The sequence below is a fragment of the Delphinapterus leucas genome, chromosome 8 (genome assembly GCF_059928025.1).
Source record: "Delphinapterus leucas isolate spDelLeu-1000000601 "Yukka" chromosome 8, BTC_Dleu_Yukka2, whole genome shotgun sequence".
In the NCBI taxonomy this organism is placed as follows: Eukaryota; Metazoa; Chordata; class Mammalia; order Artiodactyla; family Monodontidae; genus Delphinapterus; species Delphinapterus leucas.
In genome coordinates this window covers 715085-734671 of record NC_143136.1, presented here as the reverse complement: position 1 = coordinate 734671, position 19587 = coordinate 715085, and the positions used below count along the sequence as shown (strand labels likewise).

General features: G+C 50.7%; 2 protein-coding genes across 4 annotated transcripts in view; both read left to right on the top strand.

The window, feature by feature from the left end:
* Positions 1-3877, top strand: part of SEPTIN2 (septin 2) — a 34078-nt gene extending 30201 nt beyond the window's left edge. For all 3 annotated transcript variants that reach the window (XM_022568201.3, XM_022568200.3, XM_022568202.3), the window contains exon 13: positions 1863-3877. The gene's annotated coding sequence lies outside the window, so the exon portion shown is untranslated. The remainder of the gene's footprint in view (positions 1-1862) is intronic.
* Positions 3878-6165: 2288 nt separating this feature from the next.
* The window catches only part of FARP2 (FERM, ARH/RhoGEF and pleckstrin domain protein 2), a 91767-nt gene continuing 78345 nt past the window's right edge, over positions 6166-19587 (top strand). The window contains exons 1-3 of the mRNA XM_089916102.1: positions 6166-11083; positions 11247-11331; positions 16364-16580. Of these exons, the coding sequence (XP_089772228.1) occupies positions 16392-16580 (189 nt within the window). The 5' untranslated portion in view covers positions 6166-11083; positions 11247-11331; positions 16364-16391. The remainder of the gene's footprint in view (positions 11084-11246; positions 11332-16363; positions 16581-19587) is intronic.

Here is a 19587-nt window from a genome sequence, read left to right as displayed (position 1 = left end):
CTGAGGAGTTTGGGTGTATCACCTTCCCGGTTTGGATGGATTCACCAACCCAGAAGCTCTCCAGACCCTTGCTTTGGGGATTTTAAAGGAGGCTTCCTCGAATAGGTATGATCAGTCATTAACTCCATTTCCTGCTTCTCTCCCCTTTCTGGAGGGTGGGGGACAGGGCTGGAAATGACAAGCTTCTCATCATGGCTTGGTCTTTCTGGTGACCAACCCACAGAGTTCCCTTATTAGCACAAAATCAGGGAAGGTAGATGGGTTTCAGGAGCCCTGTGTCAGGAACAGAGGTCAAGGACCAAGTATCAGGACAAGAGGTGCACCTGGTGCTCTGACCACTTAGCAAATGAAAGGGTTTTAGGGGCTGTGTGCCAGGGCTGGGGGCAGAGACCAGGATCTATTTTTATTGTCTCACAGCAGTAGAAGAAAACTGTATATTAAAGTAGCTTTTATTGGTCGTACAGTTTGAAATTTATTAAAGCTGAAAACATCTCTTCAAAGTGTTACTGGAACAGCTTAGGCCAACTAAAAGTAGAGATGGGGTCAAGGGAGGGAGAAGTATGCCAGGCAGGCCAGGGTGACCTTGCTGCTCCTCACCACAGCTCTGCTCCAGCCGCTGGGGAGCAGTGGCTCGTGTGGCTGTGTGGCCGGGTGTATGCTGGCCTCCCTGCTTGAAGGGAGACTAGGAAAAGGCAAATGTCCGCTCCCCTGTACCCTGTGGACAGGGGGACACTCAGAGCTGTCCAGTGGCTGCTTCCATACCTCCAAGAGGAAGGAGGGAGAGGTGAAGTCACATGAGGACCAGAGAATGAAGAGTTACATGGGTGGGGGCGGAGGCAAGCCTGCTCCGTGGAAGAGCGGAGTGGGGCCAGTCGGAGTTCGAGCTGGCACAGAGCTGGGATATGGACCTGATTGTAGGGCATGGGAGCGTCGATGCAGTCCCTCAGGAGGCGATGGGACGGCCTGAGTGACTGCAGGCTGAGCTGACACATTGCAGGACCAATGAGATGGGAGGTAAGGGGCCCGGAGGTCGGGCACCTGTCAGAAGTCTTCCACAACACGGACAGGTGATGAAGGACGTGGGGCGGGGCGGGCAGGCTGGGGGCATTGGTCACCAAAACAAAGCCCCTGCCCCTTTGCAGCTTATTGGGAAAGGTTTTAGTTGTGAAATACATGCACAGAAAGACACAGATACACATGTACAGTGTAACCAGTTGCTTTTAAAGGGAGCATCCAGAGAACCCCACCTGGGTCAGAGTTGGTTGCTTTTCTTTCGTCATCACGTTGAAACCTTAGGAAGGTCCTGAGGGCACGTGCTGAGTTCGCACTTGCCCAGTGAGGACATGGACGCATGTGCTGAGTTTGCACTTGCCCAGTGAGGACGTGGACGCTGTGCAAGGGTTTAAAATTACCTGCCTGTGGTCACGTCACTTGTCAACTGATGGACCTCCTGGCCGCACAGGGCAGTCCTGCCTGGGCAGGTTTGCTGCCTGATGGGAAATGATGGCAGAGAAACGGACTCCTGAGGGGTGGGGCTCATTTGAGGCAGGAGGGAGCAATAGATGTTAGCTCACTCTCTGATCTTGCTGCTTCTCTTTAAAACTTTATGGAATTACGAGATTTCTACTTTTGATACATAAAATTAATCTGCATTTCTGTATACTTTTCAGTTTTGCAGTACTCCTGATTTCCAAGAGCTTCATAAGTGACGTTTTGATTTTAGTCAACTCTGTGGTCCTCAGAACCCACCTTCTGCTCAGTTTGTGCCGTTTGTTGTTACACAGGAAAATAATGCTACCAGTGGTCCAAGCAGCAGGCAGTGCATCACTCCCATTTAAATGTGTTGTGTTTTGTTTTTCCAGAAAACACTTTGCAAGATAACATTCTGACAAGTAACACAGCTGCGTGTTTTCAAGACTGTTGGAGGGGTGCCTATCCACATTTTACAGTACCTGTGCCTGAGAATTTAATTTTTTAAAAACTTTTGATGTGTTATTTTGTATGAAGTACTTTAACATTTATATTTCATTATGTTATACTTTACATTTTGTGAGGTTAACTTTCCATTTCCATTTTTTGTCCACCTTAACTGACCACTAATGTTAGAATTGATTCCCAGGGACCAGTCAGCATGTATAGTTAATAGTTGAATTTGATTTGGCTGGCCTAACCGACTAATCATGATTTATTTCTAGAACATTCAGATTTCCCAGAATGTTCCTGAGTAGCAGAGACATGGACCTAGTGACACAGAAAGATGAGAGCTGCCCTGGTACAAGGCCATTTCTCACCAAGTCATGGCACCTGGTTAGCTGTCTTGCTTTGTTTGAGCACAACACCTAAAACCAGTTCTGCTGCTATAACTCAATATACTGTTGGTCCATCTGCACATTTATCTGTTTACCAAACGAAACAGAATTACCCAGTGAGATACATGTTTATACTTAAATAGCTTTTTTAAAAACAGGCTTTTAGGGGTGAATTTTTTAACAAGTGTTTGGATTCTTGGGTCTATGCAGAGAACTCGCCACAAGCCACTTTCTGTAGAGTTTGCCGTGAAAAATCAAAGTATACGTGAGCTGCAGTTTTCATGTTGCAACTAAGATTCTTACCTACACAATGAGAGTCAATAAACTATTTTTATTCGACTAAATTAAAAAATAACTTTTTAAGGAAAATTAACAGTTGGTCTGTGCAGAAACCAGCCTTTTTGTATTTTTATACTGCACTTTAATGTGTTTTCTCTAACTGCAGGTATAGGAGACGTGCCTCAGCAGCGAAAATAAGGGTCCTCGGGTGGGTAGCCCCGAGGCCTCAGCCCCGTGGGGCCCAAAATGCCTGCCAGGTTTTCCTGATTTGGCGTCCCTTTAACTGATGCTTTCCTGAATGGTTTTCAGGCAAATAGCAGTAATCTTTTTGTGTGTGCAGGCTGTCTAGTCCTTTTTCAGCCACTGTCATTTCCTTCCATGTATCGTGTGAGAATGAAGACTATTTCAGGTCTGCACCGTGGGCTGGCTGACGGGTGCCGCCATTTGAAGCCGCATCTGGTTGGTTTCCTATGCCCTGTGGCCTTGGCCCTTCCCTGTCCTTGTAGCTGGTCTCCTTGTCGTGCACTCAAAGGGGCGCTGATGCTCTTGGGGTTGGCTTTTATCCAGCATTGCTGCTGACGTGGGGAAATTGGTCTCCAAAAAGTGACAGATGAAAGAAGATCTGGAGGGAGCAGGTGCTGGTTCAGTTTTCTCATTTTGCTAGAACAAGAGGGGTTAAAATGGAGAAAATGCTTATTACTCCAAGGACGAGGAGGGGGTTTTGTATTCAACAGACAGAAAAGAAAATGAGATGGTTGAAATATATTAGTTACAAAGGTGTACTACAGAAAATCACTGGGTGTTCTCCTGACTTTGCCCTTTCACTGTTGGGTAATTGCAAATGGTCAAGAGCTATAGGTTTAGGCACATTGTGCAGTTTTTACCAAGAAAAAGTGTTCCATGACCTTAGGGCCCCTCCATGCAAGGCTAGTTATTTGAGTTATTATGTCATTTATTAACTATGCTAGTAAAAGCTGTTTTTAAAAAGGGGTGGGGTGTGGCAGCACTTGAAAAGTAGTAGGTGTAAGCTCTATATAGTAAAACTACTACTTAGTGCTAGCTGCCACCTAATGGTTATGGGGGTGTGGGTGGACCTACACTGTAAGACTTTTAAATTCCCTTTTGTTTTGCTGCCCAAATCTAAATACTTTTGCTAATAGATAATTGCCCTTTTACTAAGATATACGCTTTACCTATAAAAATGTATTTTGAAAACTTATTTTACACAGCAATTTTGTATCCATTGAAACTAACCTTTTACCAATAAAGCACTATTGTTTAGATATTAAGTGAGTAGTTCTCATTATTGGCTCTTAACGAGGTAAAGGTGTAAGGTTTTCTGGGAAAGATTCAGAGAAAACCCTGCGTTTTCTGTGTATAAAAATCCGGAGGGGGCTTCCCTGGTGGCACAGTAGTTAAGAATCCGCCTGCCAGTGCGGGGGACACAGGTTCGAACCCTGGTCCAGGAAGATCCCACATGCCACAGAGCAACTAATCCCGTGCGCCACAACTCCTGAGCCTGTACTCTAGAGCCCACAAGCCACAACTACTGAAGCCCACGTGTCCTAGAGCCCGTGCTCTGCAACGAGAAGCCACCGCAATGAGAAGCCCGCGGCACCGCAAGGAAGAGTAGCCCCCACTCACCGCAACTAGAGAAAGCCTGCGCACAGCAACGAAGACCCAATGCAGCCAAAAATAAGTAAATAAATTTTTTTAAAAATCAGGAGGAATTATTTGCACCAACATCTGTACCCAACAACTCTGTATTGGTGATCCCAGCCCAAAAGAGCAAGCCATAAAGATTGGAAAGTTACAGGGGAATGTGATCATCTACTTAAAGTGAATGATAAAAATGACCACTAGTGAGAGTTCAGTGATGTCTGCCCACTAAATAGAAAATGTGGGGAAGGATCTCATTCACTGTAGTAACAACTACTAACTTATTAGAAGAAATACTGAAAACCTGGACTGTAAGCCTGATCTGGGTGGCTGGCCGGCCCTCTGCCCACTCCACTGACCACCCCAGGGCCCCTTTACTTCTTTCTCAGTGTCTGCCTAGAGCCCTGTCTCTGGTTCCTTCTTTCCAGGTTCCTCCCTCCCCCAGGTCCTGCACCTCTGCCTCAGGCCCTCCAGCATACACCCCGCAGCCTCTGACCAGGCTTCCCCCCTGCGGGGTCCCCACTGGCGCTGCTCACCTGTCGGGGTTCCGTGCCGAGGGGTGTGTGCCACCCTGGGAGCAGCGAGAACAGCGCCTGGGTTCTGACATCGGGGCTGCCGGTGGTGTCGCTGGGGGCCAGTTAGAGGAAAAGCTCGGAGGGAGCGACTGGGGACAGGAGTGCCCTTCTGAGCCTCGAATCCGAAGCTGCCTCGCGGGGAGCGGCTGTTCCTGCTTCCTTTGGGAAACGTAAGGGGTCGGGGTCTTGATCCGGTGGCCAGAAACCTAGGAGTCCCCTCCTAGATGGGTCCAGGTCCATCCTCGGTTTACTCCCTAGACAGACGCGCGGGGGCTCGCGGGCGCGCTCCTGGCCTAACCCCGGGAGGCGCGGGGACTGCGGCGGGGGCCAGGACCAGGGCAAATTGAACCGGGTCTTGAAGGATGCGTAGAAGTTCACTGAACCTCTTCGAAGAAGGGGCGTGTGCTGCTGCTAGTCGCGGGCCTGGGGGCTCCAGACGTGGTGTCACGTTTCCATTTCCGGGGCCACGAGGCTAGAGGAGGACCGTGAAGCCTGGAAGGGCCTCGGGCCTCGCCAGCACGGCCCGTTTCCTCCTCAGCACATCCTCACGGGGCTATCGGTGCCCGTAGGCCACGACACCAGTAGCCCCAGGAGGATCGCAATTGGTGGGTGGAGCAGGTAACGGGAAAGCTGGCAGCCAGGGGCGGGGGTGGAGGGAGCCAGCAGATGGTCGCGCCAGCACCGCGCCCCGCCCTCCGAGCCGGACCTTGCTCTCAGAGCCGACGCCCCGCCCCCCCAGAGCCGGCGCCCCGCCCCTCCCCGAGCCGGAACCGCGCCCCGCCCAGGACCCCGCGCCGCCCTGCCAGCCGAATAGCTGCTGAATTGCATTGGACTCCGCGCTTGCCCTCTCGCCCTGCCTCCTCCGGTCCATTCACCAATCAGAATTCTGTGCCGCGCTTCTAGGCCGCGGCCGCGGAGGCCCCGCCCCAGAGTCCGCAGGCCAATCGGCGGCGCGTCCGCGGGGGCGGGGGCGGAGCCCTGGGCGGGGGGTAGGGACTGGGCGCGCGGCGCGGGGGCGGCCTACGGGCGGTCGCAAGCGGGCGGAGCAGACGAGGGATTTGAAGGGCGCTGTAGGCGACAGCGCGGGCTTGGCGGCTGGTGAGCGCGCGGGGCAGCGGGGCCCCGGTCAGGCAGGGGCCGGGCTGCGCCTCGGGGGTGGGCAGCGGAGGCCGTGAGCCGAAGCCCAGGGCAGGGCGGGCGCCTCCGGACGGCGGGAGGCCAGAGGAGTCCACACCCGGGCTCAGAAGGCCTTACTTAGGGCGGCAGGCCCCGTGCGGGGAGGGCCGTGTGTGGGGAGCCTGCCCGCTGGAGGCCCGGGGTGGGCGGGAGGGTCCGGCGCGGAGGCGCCGGGGGTGGGCGGGGAGGGTCCCGCGCGGAGGCCCCGGCAGAGCCACAGGTGGAAGCTCGCGCCGCCTGAGACCACGCCCTTTTTGGCCTTTCCTTAGATTGTATCTTAACGCCGGGAATCGGTATTAGGTGTTAATGTTTTTGTTTTGGTTTTTGGTTTTTTTTGCGGTACGCGGGCCTCTCACTGTTGTGGCCTCTCCCGTTGCGGAGCACAGACTCCTGACGCGCAGGCTCAGCGGCCATGGCTGACGGGTCCAGCCGCTCCGCGGCATGTGGGATCTTCCCGGACCGGGGCACGAACCCCTGGCTCCTGCATCGGCAGGCGGACTCTCAACCACTGCGCCACCAGGGAAGCTCAGGTGTTAATGTTTTTACTCCATGAAGTGTAGAACGGCTCCTCAGACAGTGGGGAGACTTCTAAAGGCAGACGGTGAAAGCTGGGGCTGGAATATGCCCCCGTTTCCGTTTACTATGGTGGCTGCAGCCTCTGGTGGCCTTTCGTGTGCTGGTCAGTAATTGCCGTGAAAAACAAATTCACACAAGGTGCATTGAAGGAAATAATGTCAGTCCACAGTGAAAGGATGGGAAGATTTACATCTCAGGGTGGCTCTTCTCTGTACCTTTGCTCACGTCTGTGAGGGCGCTTCCGGCGGAGGACTGCGGAGGTGCTTGATGGGTGTCAGGAGCGTTGGACCAGCGGGCTGCTTGTGTGTGGACAGTGTGCAGTTTTCTCCTGCCACAGAGATGGGAGAGGACATTTGAGGTCAGCAGGCATGGAGTGACCTTTGCTGGTAGGCCACATCTAATGTTCATTGTCTGTATCTGCTGTTTTTTGAAAGTTTTTTATGAGTTCCTGTACACTACAGACGTAGCTCTTTGGGAAGGGTTGTGAAGCGCTTCACACGCGTTATTTTATTTGGTTCTCTCAAAATCTTCAGAGGAGACGTGCCCAGGCCCCGTCTGGAAGCAGAGGAGCGGGGTGACCGGTTTAGGGTCACACCCTGGCCCTGCTTCCCTGGTGCTCCTGCTTTGTTGCAGATTCTCCGTGAGCAGTTCACACTGAGCTGTTTGGACCAGATGCTGACAGGAGCTGCAGAAGTTTGCTGGCTCATTTACATGCATGGGCATCCTTTCCCAAAAGGGAAGTTTATTTGATACATTCATCTATCTCTGCCTCAGGTTCCCTATCAGTAAATGAGGTTACAGCTTACCTGTCTCATAGACTTGTTGTGAGGGTTAAACATCAGTGGAAACGCTGTTAGCTAGATGCCTGGGACACAGTAAGTGCTTGACAAGTGTTAGCCATTATATTACCAGGTGGAAGAATGATCTGGGTAGACAGTAGAGAGAGAAGTACACAGTATTTAAGCAGAATTATCCTGCTTGGAGGGAAGGATATGCACTGGATTGACAAAGCAAAGGTGGATGCATGGGTAATTCCATGCAAGCTCTTTTGAATCCCCTGGGCCCCAAGGAATTCTGTTCTACTCCTTTCCAAACACTCCTGCCTCTAGTCACACCAGCACCTCCTCTATCCTGAGACAGTAACAGGTGTTTGTTGCTGCTGCTTTTGCCCTTTCAGGTTTGTTCCTGTTTTTTCTTCACCCGCTTTCGTATAAGCCTGCCACCTCCTCATTTGCTCAGTGGGTCGTGAGCTTCCTGCACACGGCTTGGCATTAGGTGCAGGGAAACCCCCCTGTAAAGCTGGATGTTGCGCCGAGGTCACTCTGGTGGTGCTCTCTGAGATCCCGTGTGTAGAGCATGATTGCACGGTAGCATATGTGTCAATTCCAGGTTTTACCTTGGCAACAGGGTGCCAAAAAGGTGAGGGGGTTCCACAAAGCTTAATATGATAGAGGCCGGTGTTTGGTGGGTTTCTGGTGATTCTGTAAATTCGTCTAATCTTTTTGGAGAGCAGCTAGCCGTATGTGATAAAGATTTTGATTTTGGAATCCCAGTTTGTTTTTGAAAACAAACTTTGATACATAAACTCTGCATGTCAGAGGGTAGAGTACTCCTCAGCCAGCAGACATGCTCTGGCAATCTCCTTCCTATCCTTCCTTCCCAGCAAAATTTGAACCATTTTGATCCATGGAAATATGTTCAAAAGCACGTCTTAACCAAAAAGGCGAAGTAGTTTGTACACAGCAATTATACGGATGTAAAAATGTGCGAGGACGTGGGCAAGGATCAGAAGGGAAGGTGGAGTGATGTAAGTAGTTTTATTTTAGGGTCACAGGACTGTTTTCTCGCTAAGCTGGTGTTCTGGTTTATAGTCATTTTAAAAGTCAAAAGCAGAAAGGCCCTCTGACGTTGTCGGGTGCAGTGACAAATCTTTCTTCATTCCCTCTCTCCCAGCTGCAGCACAGAAGGAGGTATGAGATTCCACCCAGACCTCTTAGGTGGGCTCTCGAGACCCCCACAGCCCGGCCCACCGTGGGCATCCTAAGGGCCCCTGCCACTCTCAGCCTTGCCCAGCAGCCCCTGCCTGTGCACAGGCTGCTCTTGTCTAGCTGGTCTCCTGTCGCCCCGCAGGGCCCAGCTCCTGCTTCATCCCGGAGAGCCGTCCTGGCCAGGCTAGCCGCGCTGCCTTCCTCGGTGTTACCTCGTGCCTCCTGCCTTCCACTGCTGCGGCAGGCAGTGGTCAGGGCCACGTCCACAGTGGTCTCCCCTTCTAGATCATTGTGTACTTGCCACGTGGGGTCCCTTAAACCGGAGATGGGACAGCACGTGTGCGATGGGGGTTGTGAGGACCAGATGCGCAGACACCCGCTTTTTGCTGAGGTCTCCTCCCTCCCTCTCCACCTACCAGATTCCTGGAGGCTCCCTCACTTCACTTCCACACGGCTCTTACCGCCCTTTAACAGACTGTCTTCTTTGTCTTCTCCCACTGTCATGGGAGGGATTTCCTCCCTCTTACAGGCTCCCGTATCTTTAAGGACTTAGATTTGCTTGATACCGAGGCAAGGTGCTCAATCAGTGTTTGAACTCATCAAATTTCGTCTGGGGCAAGGGCAGATGCCAACTTTTATGGGGCCTGAGACTTACCCAATCTGGGGGAGGAGACCTCTTTAAGCAAATACAGTGTTACAAATAGGAATCAATTTGAAAATTAATTTACAGATGTTTATTTAGAATGAGACAAAGTAAATAAGATACAGATTTGAAGAAGCTGACCGCTGGTACAGACGTCACTCAGTCCAGAAAGATAGCATATTTGTTAATTATCTGACACACTTCTGTAACACTTTTCATTTGGCTAGGTACTTTTTAGTTGTCTCTTCATATGACAGAGAATAGAAAGAGCTCAGTGATTCCTCTAGCATGGCTGATCAGAAATCTTATTATTGATTGTTAGGATGCATAAAACATGGTTTCACACTTGCTGTTTCTAGCACAGATATGTCTCGGAAAAGCGGGAGTTCTGATAAATTCTGTCTTGCACAATTCCATTCAAAAACGTTAAAAAATCAATGGTGTATTTATAGTTATACTGCTACATTATAAATTTTTTTTTCTGACAGGCGAGAAGTGTAGTTTTGACTACTGAGTACCGAACTCTGCGTGCATTTTGACAAGTCTGGTGATGATTTTCCCACAAATGTGCGTCTGGCTCCCCGAGTTTCAAACCTTGCTCCTTTCCCAGGGCCCACACGCTTCCAGCACCAGGTGCCATCGGGTCTGTTCATGTTGCTGCAGGGCCTGGGCCCTGCACCTTTGTTCCATAACCCTCCAGCACACAAACACGGGACTGGCAGTGGTGTTCCGGGAACCATAGCTGCATTGTGAGGCTGGTGGTCACCTCAATGTGAACACCTGAAACGTCTCCGCTTCAGCCCAAACTAAGGGTGTCCCTGGCTCCTTGTGCTGGTAGCTGGGTCCTCTCCTGAGCTGCCTGACGTGGAGGGAAGGAGGGACAGAAACAGATGTGGGGTGGAAGGGGCAGCAGTGTTAGTCGATTGCAATTTGAATATGTTTTCGAATTTCCCAAAAGGCTGTGATCATGGCCGCACTTCACTGAGGGCCTTTCTTAGGACCTTGGCAGGCCGGTGCCAGGTAGGGGCCCAGAAACGAGGCAGAATGGCTTTAGAGTCACACTGCCGGCATAGGGGCAGCCTGTGGTCCGTTGCTTGGTACCACACAACACCGTGGAGGCACGTGGGTGAGGGTGCACGGCACCTCCTCCTGCGGCTGGCGGGATGTGTCTGGAAGCAGGAAGCAGCGCTGGCTATTTTACAGCCGTTTAAATGACTGGGCGTGATTCACTTTACCTCCTGCGTCGTTCAGATCCCAGTTGCCTTGGTAATAGTTAACACAAGCTGAGTGTGGGGGGAACAAGTCTCAGTGTCGGAACAAGAAATCGATTTTTTACATTGATCTAAAGAGAGTGTTTTAAGATGTTAGTTTTTATTTTAACTGCACTATTTGAGAAGCAAGAACAAGCGCAACACCTAGAGGAGACGTGGGTGCTTACCCCGGCTCTCTCTTTGAAGGCGAGCGGGCTCGGCTGTAGGTGACCCCTGCCGTCGTCTGCCCGGAAGCCATCTGATTTCAGAAGTAGCGCACGTTCATCACGGTAGGCAATTCAAGAGATACAGGCGCCAGGAAAGAAGGAAATAAAAATCAGCCCTCTTCCCTCTCTCAAAGATGACCTCTGCAAACATGCTTTAAATGCATGGATGCCAAGTTCCGTTTGTGGGAAGAAGGAATGAGCCTCCTCCACCCTGTCTCTCCCGCTGACTGTGGCCACAAAGCTGGACAGCTGCGGGAGCAGCCCTGAGGACCCTGGCAAGGAAGTGGTGGCGGGCAGACAAAGGCCAGGGTCTGAAGTGCCTGCCGCAGGAGCACTGAGCTTCCTGTTCTCCCTCCAGCACCCCCGGTCCCCAGCGTCTTCAGGGTGTCCGAAACCCAGAGGTGGGCTCCAGGGGCAGATAGGGAGGGCTGCAGGGGGAGCCACCCAGTTTGGGGTCTAGAGGGAGTGGGAGAAAGCCACCATTTCTTCTTCTCTCTCTCCCTGTTCTCCAGCCAGGCCTGAGACACCTAAAACTCCAAGGGCTTTTTACTCTCTTTCCTGCAGCCTGGTCCCAGCAAGGGTGCAGTCCCAGGACGTGCACGGCAGAGCAGGGGAACAAGCCACAGTCCTCTGGCTGGAAGACTGAGAAGTAAGCCAGGGAGCTATGGGGTGGGGTGGGGGGAGCTCAGGAGGTGACCCCTCACAGTTGCCGGTGAACTTGTGGGCTCGACACCGAGCTGTACACGCATGGGGCCGACCCTGTGCCACTTGCCAGAGGCTGTGGGAACTCAACTAAGGGGTCGACCACAGCCCGGGAGCCAGGCTGTCAGCTGGGTGATGGTGCACAGGGAGGATGGAGCCTCTGAAGGTGGAGCTGATGCTGAGACCCCGGCTGCGGCCTGAACCCGGCAAGGCCGTGCTGCTGAAAGAGAAGTGCCATATTCCCTGTGGGATTTAAACAAGGCCAGAGGCTCATAACACAGTGTTTAAAATGTCCAGGATATAATCCAAAATTACCTGGCCTACACAGAACCAGGGAAATACCACCTCACAAGAGAAAAGACAGGCTACAGCTGAGATGATGCAGACATTGGAATTACCCGACAAAGACCTTGCGGTGGGCAGAATTTTGGCCCCCATGGCCGTCACCCCCTGGTGTTACTTCTGGGAACAGGTTATGTTACGTGGCAAAAGCACATCGACAAGGTTCCCTATGCGACATGACTGAACACTGTAGACTCAGGAAGCAGAGCCCAGCGCTGCCCTCCCAGCGCCTCCCCCTCCCCCTGCCCCTGCCCCCAGAGGCAGTTCTTTCCTTTAGGTTTTGGTTTACCCTCCAGGGTGGTTGTTTGAAAAATGCATGTGTTTACCGTCTTCCTCTTTTAACCAGTTAGTGCACCACGCGCCTTCTTTGTACCTTGCTTTTATTCACCTTTTCATCAAAGAAGCATGTAGAGATCTTTTCCATGCGTGACCGAAATTTTAGCAACTTCCACTGCTGTGGACAGTGGACTGCGCTTGTCTGGGGAGCCACAGGCTGATTTCCCACCCGAGGGGGAGGCGACTTGAGGGCCAAATCTGGGCTGGGCTCTTGTCCTGGCTTTGTCACTTCTGAATTATGTGTTCTGTGGCAGAGCTTCTTTTTCTTTTTAATAGACCTGCTTTTTAGAGCAATTTTAAGTTCACAGCAAAATTGAGTGGAAGTTTCACAGATTTCTCATATGCCCCCTGCCCCCAGACGTGCACAGTCTCCCCCCCGTCCCCCCCACCCCCCCGAGTGGTACCTTTGTTACAAACCTGCATTGACACATCATCACCCAAAGCCTTGGCAGACTTTTGAGCCGAAGTTTTCCAACTTCAAGATGGAAATTATATGTCACGAGTTGGTTTTTAAATTTTTTATTAAATGAGAATATATAGGAGCCGAGTTTGTAGTAGGTAACACTAGGTATCAGTGGTGGAAATTTGTATGTAGCCACCAGAAATATTTTTAGGCATGAAGACTGCAAATCATTTTGTTCACCTGGGAGGGAGAAGGGAACTGGAGTCCCTCGTAGGCACCTGACTGTTGACATCGCTGATTCCCTCCAGATTTCTGGAGAGGGTCTCTGGCAGCAGCAGGGGAGTGAGCAGGGACTAATAATGCCTGACGTTTAGAGCCTGCAGGACTGCGGGACGCGCTCTGTGTGTCTAGTCCAGTTTGCATATTCTTGCCTTTTTAACGTTTATTTATAAGCACACAGAGCAAAACAAAGTAATTTCTGTTAGTTTATTAATTTATGTAAAGAAAATTCAGTGCATACATTTTTCCCTTTGATTTTTTCCCATTGTCAGACTACAGGAAGCAATCAGGTTGTATGTAGCAAGACTGTTGAATGAGCAGCTTCACGCTCCTGCAGGGAGGGGTCCTTCTGCTGCTCGTTCTAAAATGACACCATGATTATTAACTAACATTCACAGCACAGCAGTTACATTCAGTTTTCCATTAAGTGTCTTCCTTTCTAAACTTTCTTAAACTTAAAGCTGAGTAATTATCAAATGGGTGGTTTAATGCCACATTGCCGTTGTGTAATAGCAAACAGAGCTTTCTTTGGAATATCAGCAGGAGGGTGCCCCATGGGGTCACTCCCTCTTAAGAGAACTTGTCTCCCTCAGATGAACCTCTGGGATCAGGCCGTCTCGTGGTCCGGAGTCTCAGCCTAAGCTGTGTGGGTGTCTTACTTTGACCAGGTGCAAATAACTAGGATGTAAGCATGCTGCTCACAAGGTATACAAACCTGCAAAGGCTTGCTCTCAAGAGCCATGTTTTAGAATTCCTTGAGCCAAGAAAATTGTGTTTTTCATCTGTCTAACATATCTTTTGTTCTTATGAGAGATGAAACAATGGTAAATTAAAAGTATGTTGGTTTAAATATATTTTTTATTATAAAATAGACACAGATACAGAAAAACTGCATTAATCAAATGTACAGATTAATGAATGAAGTGGACACTGTCCAGTGAAGCGATGGAACTGTGCCGGCCACACCCAGGACCCCTCCCCTGTGCCCTGCCCCCGGGACAGGCCCCTCCCACCAAGGGGACCACTGCCCTGTCTGTTCTAGGAATAACCTCCTTGCCTGTTCTTGCAGTTTTCTCACCCGGATGTGCCCCTCAAGACAGGTTAGTCTTGCTTGGTTTGGTTTGTTTTCTTTTTTTTTAAAGTAGGCGTTTAGACATGACTTTCTTATAATAAGTAAAAGAGAAAGAACCTGAAGAAATTTTTTTCCATCTAAAATTATTATGAAGAAATATAAATGAGAATTTTACAGTGGAATACACAACAGAAGTGACTCCTAAAAGTACATCTTGGTTGTATATATGTTTTCAGAATTGTAGCTTTACTTAAAAGGGAAAGGATCACTTTGGTGCCCAAAGTAAAACATCCCGTAGCTTGTTTCAGGAGAACCTCCTCTTGGTGGCGGGTGTTGGGCGAGTGCTGTGAGCTGACCACGCTTTACTCTCACCTGTGTGCGCACCTGGGACACCTGAGAGGTGGGCTTGACTTCCTTAACACCCCTCTCTTCCGCAGTAACTACTCAAGTTTGTGAGACTGGCATGAAAACGCTCACATTTATGGCTCTCAGAGCTTCATATACCTCACGCTGAGTATCAGTCAGTGGCAGGAAAACAGGGCTTTGCTGAAGTGTGGTTCCTGACTGCGGCATACATGGTGCCTGTTCTTTGATGCCTGCGACGACGTTAATTAAGTAAATACTTAGCAAATATTTACAGAATTAGTGACCGCTCCTGGGGGCATGCAGCCTGGAGAGAGAATTCTGAAGACGGTGGGTAACTGCCGACCTGAACCACACGTGTGGCGCAGGGGATCTACGTGCCAGTCCGAGCCCCCGGGGGTCAGCCCGTTTGTGCATGGGCTGGGTTGGGAGCTGTATTTCGCAGAATGACCCGTCGCCTCATCACTTTGCTCATGCTACGCACATTTCACCTTTCCCGGGGGTTTAGCTTTCTCATTTTCTGTTTGCTTGTTTGATAAACCAGACATGCACGGAAATTCTCATGCAGATCGCTGGGAAGGTCTTCGCTGAGTAGGGTTTAAGTAGGAGTTGCTTGGCAGTGGGTCACTGAGAAGCTTTTCCATCTTAATTGAAGAGATAATAAGTTCATGAGTTGGTTTATCTTGATAACAAAATAAGCTCGAAAAAGAGGAAAAGGCCACAGGACTCAGCAATCAAGTTGGCATGAAAGGGCACGGACTAGGAGTTTAGTGAGATTAATTCTCTAAAATATTTACTGCAAATTAGTAGAAGACTTTTTGAAGATGATTAAGCAAAATAAAATGATTTTCACCGCATCTGCATTTTTTTTTTTTTTTTTTTTTTTTTTTTTGCGGTACACGGGCCTCTCACTGTTGTGGCCTCTCCCGTTGTGGAGCACAGGCTCTGGACGCGCAGGCTCAGCGGCCATGGCTCACGGGACCAGCCGCTCCGCGGCATGTGGGATCTTCCCGGACCGGGGCACGAACCCGTGTCCCCTGCATCGGCAGGCGGACTCTCAACCACTGCGCCACCAGGGAAGCCCCTGCATTCTTTCTTGATTAAACATCTGACATTTGTGTTTGCCATACTGTGTTTAACCATTAGGTATGTTTCTTTAAGTTGACTTTCATACATAAATACACGTATTTAAGAAGGGAATTGGCCATAAATAGAAGGTAATTATATTAATAAGGACGACTGAAAGCAAGGCAGTATGACCAGATTCTAGCGGGCACTGAGCCTATCCTTTGGTTGTTAGAAAACAATGGCGTGATTGGCTCTGTTCAGCTTAACAGCTAAGAACCGGAGACCCTTCCCCCCGCACGTTGAGGAGGGTTGAAAGGGCACAAGTGCCTCCCGGGGCAGCTCTCTGACCCTTGCAGACCCTCGGTGTCGTCATAGGTGAGGAGGGCGTGGGTGGTGGTGACCACAAGGGTATTATGAGGACTGGGAAGGGTGCTGGGAAGGGTGGCACGCGTGTGCTCCCCGTGACATGTGCCAGGCTGTCACTCAGCGCCAAGTCTGAAGTTACCTCCTGAACCACTGGTGGCCCCCACTCCAGCCTGGTGACACAGCTTAGAAAAACCAGGGTGTGCAAAGCGGGCAGACAGCCTGGCTGTCTTCATCCACCTTCCTTGGCATTTTCCCCACCGTGTCAGCAGAGGTGGGACCCGGGACCCATGCTGGCACCGTGCTGTGTGTACCCCTTTCCCTTTGCTGAAAAGCGCTGTCCAGCACACAGAGCGTGTGGTCAGCACGTGAATTGTCTGGGCTGGTGGAGGGAGGAGGTGCAGGGCCTCCAGGTGGTCTGGGGAAAGAGAGGCAGGCGGCTGTGGGCCTCCCCTCCCCTGCCGGTGGGCAGAGATGCTGCGGCTCCTTCAGAGGGTCTGGGGGTTAAATGAGTTCACGCACTGCCAGCTTGCGTGCACCCCAGCGATAGTGGTGTTGGGGCGTGTTGCTGTGTATGCTCACCAGTCAAGGTATGAGGAGAAGATAATCTTTCTAAACTCTTAATTTTGATGTACGTTAAGACTCGTAGAAGTGCAAAAACAGTGCAGAGAATTCTTGTGTACCTGACAATTTTCTTATGTTGTTTTAATATCGAAATAACTGGGGATAATTTGGGGGTTTTGTGTGTTTTAGTGCATTCCTCACTCTTAGCTGGTGAAGAATGGGGGAGCTGGAAGGAACCTACCGCGTCCTGCAGACCCCAGGGACACGCCTAGGCGCCCAGACCCCCGCGGGCGTCAGCACCCTCGAGCCTGGGCATGGCCCCTCGGCAGCAGCGGCGTGGCCAGCGGCCAGGACGCCCATCCGAGTGCAGCTGCTGGACAGCTCCGTCGAGGTGTTTGACGTTGAGGTAAGAAGCGAGATTCCTGGAGGCCTAGTTCCTCGCGTTTTCTAGAAGTCGGGTAATATTTGGTATTATGTACCAAACTCCATTTTGCTGGTTAGACTTTGCCTGTTTATCGAGTCGCCCATGAGTGGCTGGGCTGGTAATAAAATCCTTGGGAACTCCGTCTGCGTTTCCCCTTTTAGTTTGGGGAGTGGTGTTCTCCTGACTTAAAATTCTGACGTAATGTGGTCTTGACATTCTTCTCTTTTGAGAGGCTGGCTGAGAGCCACGCAGTGCAGACTGGAACCAGCTTGTCTCCACCCAGGTCCTGGTGGCCGAGCCGCTGGGTGAGGGACGCCCCTTAGCCTCACAGTGTGTCCTCGTCTGAATGTGAGGGTGACTCAGGTCCCTGCTTCCCAGGGTGGCTGGGGTGAGGGCAGAGCACTCAGCACACGAAGAGCCTGGCACAGCGCTCGCACAGGGCTTGTCTTTCTAGGTCAGCAGTAGGAACATTTTTATTGTGAAAATTCTCTAATAATACATTGCACTGATAATGTTGGCAAAGACAGTTGAATATAGCAAATGTTTGAAAACATCTTTTCTGATTTTCTAAACGGCAATAGAATGAACGTTCTTTTAAAAAATTACTTATTTTCATAAGTAATGCAGGAATACATTCTTTTTTCTAATATTTTTATATTGGTTTAAAGTAATACCTTTGGAAGCATCCCCTGCTCTTAATGTCACAAAGTAAAGACGAGAGAATGAACTTAAACTTTAGCAGGGGGTTTATTTATGCTTGGGGAGAGGTCCAGATGCTACACAGAAAATAGAAAGATGACTGAGGAGCTGTGGGCCCGGTGTGAAGAGGCCTAGAGGAAGCCTTGAGGCTCCCGCAGAGCCTGATCGCAGGATGCCTTGCGTGAGAAGGCAGAGGTGAGGAAGGAGGTGAGCACGGTCGGGGGCGGGGAGCGGAGGGGAGAGGCCAGCTGGGGGGCTTGAGGAGTAGAGGTGCCCTCCTGCTTGGAGCCCAGGGTACACCTTGAGTGTTCGATGGCAGGTATCTAGTGCCTAGATTCCTAGTGTCTGAACTCAGGGAACCCTGAATGCTTCTTTTAGGTCTTATTTGAGGAAGAAACCAGATGTCATTTCGTCAGGGCAGTGGTAACTGGAACTGGTAGGGCCTGTCTGTCCACCTTCCCAGGTCACTCCTGTGTTGCAAGAAGCAGCCTTTGCAGGGCAGCGAGTTGGGAACAGGCCACCTTTGAGCCCTCAGGGCGGGGACTGGCTCTCGGTCCCTATCTTACTGTACTCGGATGAGTCACCTGGAGAAACAGGTTAAAGATCTGGGAATTAGCTGGGCTCCCACCTCTCTTCCGGCCAAATGTTTGGAAGAATTCCCACCATGTAGCTGTCCTATGATAAACACATTTGCTATGGTCTAGGCTTAAAAGAGGTTCAGATTTTTTGAAAGAAAGGAAGGAAGAAGAGAAAAGAAAAGAATTGCATTAGTTAGGGTTTACTTTTAGAGCATCTTTTTCTGGCCTGCTTAATGGTCTTTACCAACTAAACCTAGGACCAGAAAAGGAAAAAAAGCACACATTTATTGTTGAGTCATAAATAAGATGTAATCCTTCTCTGAGAAATTCACTTTTAAATCAGAGATAGCATTTTATAAAGGTTCAGAATATAGAGAGCGTGTCGAAGTTTTAATAAATTGAGATTGTTGTTTCTTTTAACCAAATAGAACCATCATGTTTGGTATTTTGATAGACCTGGCAGAGTTACCAGAAATTAAAGAATCGGATTGCTGTTGTATATCCCGAGTTGGATGGGGTCCTTTTTAAATTGTGCTACTCATTGATGCATACCTTTCAGGAGAAGTTAAAACTCAATGTATTTTTTTGTAAGTTAGTTGTATTCTATTTCTAAGTACCCTAGCCGTCTACAACTGTATCAGTTAGCTTTGCTGAGTAACACGTCACCCCCAAACCTGATAACTTAAAAGAGCAAATATTTAATATTTTCTGCATGTCTGAGTGTTGGCTTGGAGGTTCTTCTGGTCTGAGTGCTGAGTGGTCTAGGATGGCCTCGCTCACATGTCTGGGGCCCCAGCTGGAACCTCTCTCCGTGTGGGACCTCACTCTCCAGCGAGCTGGCGTGACCTTGTGCGCATGGTGATGGGAATGCGCTCGGGGGTGGCAGCTGTGAGGTCCCTGAGGCCTAGGCTTGTAATTCACACGTGTACCTTCTGCCGGGTTTGGCTGATCAAGCAGGCTGCCAGGCAAGCCCAGGTTGAAGAAGTACCCGGAGTCTGTGGCCATTTTCTGCAGAGGCTCTCACACGGCTGCTGCCAGGGATCAGATGCACAGTCCCTGGAAAGTCTCTGAAGCTCTGGTATCTGGTGTCAGCGGGCTGGGTGGGTTTGCCAGATGAAGCACTTTGTGGGGCCTCCTCCGGGAGGGGCCGCTGGAGAAGGTGCATCTGCCCTGCTCCCTCCTCCCCAGTGTCTCCCGTGGGCCGCCGTCGCCAAGATCCGAGATGCAGAGCCCAGGCTGGGTCTCCCTGGGCCTGCCGCCCCTGCCCCACCATCCCTGGTCACTGATCTTGTCTGTCGTTCCCCCCGCCCGCCCTGTACAGTTGGACTGAGAGACACACTGTGGTTGGGTGACTTTCGCTGTGGGTCTGTGGGTGGTATAGACTTGAGGTGCCGGGCAGTGAGGTCCCGGGGCGGATGGCCTCTGTTGTTGGCACAAAAGGCAGGTCTTGGGGAAGACGCCCCCACCCCGGAGCTGGCCGGGCTCTCCTCCTGGAAGGCAGGTCCTGGGCGGCGAGGCTGCTTCCGTGTTTGGACCAGTGCCGGTAAGTGTGGTCGACCGAACGGAAGCGGGGGTGAGCTTGGGTAACGTGCTTTCGTTAGGAGAGTTTTTAGTTTTTCCCTCTATGGCAACGTCTTCTGACGCTAGGGATTCAGGTGCCGTGTTTTGTGTGTCTGGGGTTTTGGGGCCGTCCACACCTATCTTACGGTGTG